This window comes from Elgaria multicarinata, chromosome 1, assembly GCF_023053635.1.
Source record: "Elgaria multicarinata webbii isolate HBS135686 ecotype San Diego chromosome 1, rElgMul1.1.pri, whole genome shotgun sequence".
NCBI lineage: Eukaryota > Metazoa > Chordata > Lepidosauria > Squamata > Anguidae > Elgaria > Elgaria multicarinata.
The window spans coordinates 72,004,135-72,010,134 of NC_086171.1; the positions used below are offsets into that span (position 1 = coordinate 72,004,135).

At 37.4% G+C, this 6,000-nt stretch overlaps 1 protein-coding gene across 14 annotated transcripts in view; it reads left to right on the plus strand.

Annotated features, from left to right (window-relative positions):
* Nucleotides 1–4,672, plus strand: part of CLASP2 (cytoplasmic linker associated protein 2) — a 129,858-nt gene extending 125,186 nt beyond the window's left edge. For all 14 annotated transcript variants that reach the window (XM_063130115.1, XM_063130123.1, XM_063130141.1 and 11 more), the window contains one exon: nucleotides 2,535–4,672. In XM_063130115.1, coding sequence (XP_062986185.1) covers nucleotides 2,535–2,621 — 87 coding nt within the window. In that variant the 3' untranslated portion in view covers nucleotides 2,622–4,672. The remainder of the gene's footprint in view (nucleotides 1–2,534) is intronic.
* The last annotated feature ends 1,328 nt before the right edge of the window (nucleotides 4,673–6,000 follow it).

The following is a 6,000-nucleotide window of genomic DNA, read 5'->3' on the forward strand; positions in this document are numbered from 1 at the left end:
TATTTTTATTTCAGTAGGTGCTACAAAGAGGATTGGTTTTAGGGGTAGGGAAAAATTCAGTACCTGGTCTTTGCTATTATCTGGCAAGAGGAAGCCTCTTGGTCATTTTATTTTCTGTGAACCACCTTGAGTATTTGTAGTAAATATGGTATATAAACAGACTGACTATAACTGTTGGTATGTTTGGTGTAAAATCAGGGTTGGACTATTACAGAGGAGATGAACTTCCAGTTTGTACATTTATTATTTATTACTTATTGAAACGTTCGTAACCCACCCTATATCACTAGGATCTCAGGGCAGCGTACAGATGAAATCATACAACAATATAAAACAATAAATATACATAGCTAAAAACAAATTAAACCATTAATCAAGCTACATTAAGCAGAACCAAGTGATTAACAATTCTCAGACTGTACCATTTCAGGCTGCAAATAAGGAGTGCATGTTTAAAAGCTCCCCAGCTACACATACAAAAGCACCCCATACATATAGACCAGAAGTGCAGAACCTCTTTCAGCCCAAGGGCCAAATTCCATTTAGGAGAAGCCCGGGGCGGGGGATTCTAGAGCTGTCCGGGACCGAAGGTAAAAGGGGGCAAGGGCAAAAATACCATCATATTTAGCTTAAAACACTTACTGCCAGTATTTAAACCTTAGGAGAGTCATTTCAACCTTTTAGAATGGGGAAAACTGCACAAAACCTACAAATGATTTGTTGTGGGGAAAGGAGTGGGGCCAGGTGAAGGGGTGTGGTCAACTGGGGGGCCCAGGATTGGGACCCAGGGTCTGATGTTCTGCATCCCTGAATTAGAAGAACTAGTATATCATGGCATAGTATGCTAGTATGTTGGATGTCTTCTCTCTGGCATACTACTTTTCTGTGTGCAAGGAATCCCACCCCCCACAGGGCAGCATTCAGACAAGCAGCTCCTGAACTGCAGCTTGAAATGGAAAATCTGTATCATTCAATTCTGTAGCATATATAAACTGGGCCTTTGGTGGCTTGAAACCAGATGGAATTACAGGGTGCTTGTTAGGGAGTGGTAAGCTATGCAGTGATCTTCAACTTGTCCAGACCTGAGACCCATCTTGGACTCCCAACCTGCAACATGGGACCCACTTTCACAATTGCCCAACATGACAGCAACAGCTTTGTCGCAACCCATCTGTACTGATCTCCCAACTCACTATTGGGGCACGACCCATCAATTGAAGACCACTGAGCTATAGGAAATTATTTTACCAGCACTATATTTTACATCCCAAATACATATTAATATGCCTAATTGTCAGGGTTGATAGTACTTTTGAAGTCAAAGCTGCTAAAAATCATATGAGGAAGATAAAGTAAGTCAACTTCAAAAGATACCCATTATTTGGCAATATGGGAACAAGCCCTGTGTTCCTCTCCTCATGCTTAGGTAATTACTTCCTGATTTACAGCAAACTATAATTCCCATTGCATCTCAACCAGAAAACCATAGATTATATTCACCCTGCAAAAGAGGACAACTAATAAAGTATTGCTCAAGAACCTAAACTTTAGGAAATGAGAAATTGTAATACAATGTGAATAGTAAAGTTACTGAAATTGTGATTTTTAAAGCAAGTTGGTGATCTTGTACAACAAAAAAATCTTGACTAGTTAGCACAATACTAAAAGACTGAACAACCACAAATGATTGTCATTACGTATTTAAATTGTTAAATAAGTCGAAGGCTTAGTTCAGACATAACAGGAAGCAATGAGTTCCTACCCTATGAACAAGCCATGGCAAGCCTTGGGCTTATTTGCTTCCCCCCCCCCTTGTTTTTTCTTTTGCATCTGTGAGGAGAAAATCAAAAGCTTCTGCTTTCAATTTTAAACTAACCACAATTCCCTGTAAGATCTGTACTTGGTGTTTTTAAAACCAGGGGTGGCGAACCTGTTGCCATTTAAATGTTCCCATCAGCTCCAGCCAGCAACACCAATGGACAGGAATTATGGGATTTGTAATCCACCAATATCTGGAGGGCCTTAAGTTCCCCACCCCTGGTTTAAACTCTGGTTATTGAAAAGAACCCATGATCATACCGTGGTTTCATGTCCTGGCTTGTTCTCACACAATCTCCCCCAAGTTCAGTTATCACATGGAGCTAATTTAAAACTTCTCATGGGAGTGAAGGAGGAATACATAAACCTGGGATGTACCAAATCTCATTCTTGTAGCATGAAACTATGCTTTCCTGTTATGTCTGAACCAAGCCTAAATCTCAACTCAAGTATTGCAGCTGCTGATTAGCAGTCATTAACAAGTGTACATGTATTGTGAAGGATACTTTTGTACTTCACTTTAAAATAAAACTGCATTTTATAACTCTCAGGGGGAAAGTCTATTTTTCCTCTGCATACTTTCTTCCCTGGCAATATGCTTTTCTTTGTTGCTGCTATTTATAAACTACATAAAATTGCTTGTTTTTTCCTGACTTTTCTAATATTAAATCTGCCATAAATGCCAAAACATGATATTTTCTGAATTAAATCTGCAGATGAAATTGTTGAATCTTTACATCAAACGTGCACAAACAGGCTCTGGAGCAGGTGATGCAGCAGCTGATGTTCCTGGACAAAGCTAGTGATGCTGGTGCCCGCATAATAGATCTTACGAAGAAAGACACTCAGTGAAAGGAGACGTCTCAAACACACCTTTTGGAACTCTTCATTTTTGTTGGGGTGTTTTTTGGGTTGTTTTCCCCCCCCCTTAACAGAGGGCTATTCTCAGCCTGCATGTGACTGTTGCAGTTATTCCATATCCAAGGATTAAACAGTATTAATAGCACTTGATTGAAGCAAAATAAATTTTAAAAATCTAATCCATCATGTTCTCTGTTCACACTCCTCTGGGTGTCTTCCCATTGATTTTTACCAGTGTTATTGTACATTTTTCTTTTTTTTTAAAAAAAAACTTAATTAAACGGGAATGTTTTAAGCTGTAAAAGCTAAAATCTAAATTTCCTTGTTTTTATTCCACTGCAAAGTAACATGGCTCTTCACTTCTGTTTTTGTTTAAGTACTTTTTTTTCTTGGACTCATAAAGTGGCAGGGCACAGGAACAACAAAGCCAGACTGGTCTGAACTGCAACTAGACTAGGTCATTGTACTAGAGGTGTATCCTCACATGCATGTCTTGACTCAGATAACTGAGTCGGAAAGCAAGCAGTACCCATAAAAAGCTGGATCAGTCCAGCTCTGTAAAAGTGGTTATAGTTCACTGTTGAATATGTTTGTCCCATAAATAAAAATTCAGTGCGAATGAGGAGGGCAAGTTCAGTTAGCGTCTCCTGTGTGGAAGACAACCTATTAAAAATACAGTGTGGCAGAACTAAGGCTGTGTAGCACCCTGCTTTCCCAGCATCAGGTTAAACAAAGTCACCTAATGGATATGAACCATCCTTATTGCCATCCTTTCAAGCAGGATGCTTCAGAGCGGAGTGCTCTGCGCAAGCATGCTCAGTATGTATTTATCTTTATCACTAGAATATTTCCTCTCAACCTAATTACTGGAACTAGTAGTTCTCTCATTTTACCTCACATAGGGATATATGACAGCACTGCAGAAAAAAATATCGGCAATGACTTTTTGCAAGAATGGGGATTTCTGCATTGAATTTTGGGGGGGCTGGGGAAAAGAATCACAAGCACTATAGACCTTGACACCGTTGGTGTGGGATTTTAATTTGAATGAATTGGGAAAGCAGCACCAAATGTGTATCGAATGGTTTTCAAAGTGGTGTCATCGAGACCATCTGGACTGAGATGTGGTAATGTTTTAAGGTTGTTTCTGTAACTTTTTTTTAAAACTTTATTGTGAATAATTCATCTTTGTATTTATGGACTTAACAATTGAAAAAAGAGAATGAAAATCAAGTAAATGTCCCCAAATGTCTTCTGTTTCTCGGATGTAAAACACCAGGCTTCTTAACTGAGAGGTGGGAATAAGAACAGCACCTGGCTCACAATGGCTAGAACCTAGATTTTGTGACCATGGTTACATCATCAAGTTTTAGGGATTGTGTCTTTACAGGAGAGAAGATAGCAGTGCCAAGGATGATGTGTTTTTCTGTGCTAGGCTAAGATTCTCTCTACCTCTTCAGTGTGAATACTTTTGATTAAGCTGCTACCCATAATGTCTTGTGGAAAAAACTTTTGTCTATAGAAATATTTTTTTATTTTATTTTTTGTTCCTTTGCTATTGTGTATTCAAAGCCCAATTCTTTAACATGCAGCCAAATACCATTTTTAAAGGAGCTAATGACACTTTACTTATTATCGTGAAAGACAAATTGAAATACAGTTACATAATTTAATAAGTTACATTGATTTTGATCAGAATTGATTCTGATTGGGAAAGATGAGATGTGGTTATTGAAGAAGCAATTTGCTGTTGCAGAAAGCTGTTTATTGGGGAAATATTTTAGAAATACATGTAAAAAAAACCCTGAAAATTGCATTATTCGTCACTGGCTTTTTTTTAGCAGCTGCATCAGGAAAATAGTCTCCCCTTCTTCATTCCCATATGTGTAACATTCTTGTTTTCTACTGTTCTATTCCATTGTGTATTTATAGTTCTCTGCTTACCATTGTGCATATACAGGCAATAAAATGTACATAACATTACTTGAAAAAATACCTTTGTATATAGCTGTGTTTCTGCTTTATTTAATGATAGATTTTATCAGTTATGGCCCCTTAATTATTATAACGATACCAATTTCCAGCTTTCTAAAACCTGCACAAGTGATTGTACTGATCTAGGAATATAGATTTACAGAAATTCATTTTTATTATTATTATTATTATTATTATTATTATTATTATTATTATTATTATTATTATTTATTTATATAGCACCATCAATGTACATGGTGCTGTACAGATAACACAGTAAATAGCAAGACCCTGCCGCATAGGCTTACAATCTAATAAGTTGTAGTAAACAATAAAGAGGGAAGGAGAATGCAAACAGGCACAGGGAAGTGTAAACAGGCACAGGGTAGGGCAAAACCAACAGTGTAAAGTCAGAACAAACTCAATATTTGAAGGCTATAGGGAAAACAAATCAGATAAACATAGTTACAGCTGATTCAGAGAACAAAAGTCTGATCACACTTTCAAACTGGTTCCTTGTCTTGTAGTTCTTTAGAATCCACGTCTCCTACACACATTTTCCTCAACCCTGCAAGAGATCCAATGTATAAGCAGCTTCTGCATGCAGTACTGACGCATATCTGAATGCATACATCTATTTGCATGGAAGGACTTGTCTGAGCCATCTTGAACTGGCTGGATGAATCTCTTGAACTAGGGCTACCAGTTGTTACATGTGAATCCTATAGATCATGAAAGCCACCATGGATTTAGCTATAACCTACTGCAATGTGTTTAGGAGCACAATTCAAAAATTAATTGGAGCGTAGAACTCATAAAAACTTCTGAAGAATCCTTTTATACCTTCATTTTGCTATTTTTATACTGCCTTTCAGGGTGAAAGGACCCTCTACCAAGGCAGTTCACAATCAAAAGCACACAAATAATTTACAACATAAAACAATACCCATCTAACATAATATGCAGATAAAACTGCAGCAACTAAAATAACATTTCTAGGATTGAATTACAGAAACTTTGGCACTATAAATTAAACAGTAATGCTTACAATATGAAAAATTCAATGTGTATGAGAAGGCAGCCCTCAGAAAGACACCGCTATTTCTGGATCCCAGCTGAAATCCTCTGCAAATTAAAAATGCATGAGAATAGTTCTAACACTGAAATTCCTAGTCTAGATTGTTTATAGTTTAATAATGTGTCAGTGTATTTATCTGCAGAAATAATTGCCTGTTGATTACCCCTGGAAATTCTCCCCAGCATTGTCTTTAAATATGTTATGGTATTTTCAGGGTTTATTCGTTAAGAATTTTCTCTCTGTACCATGTATTACCCCTAGGGTATTTT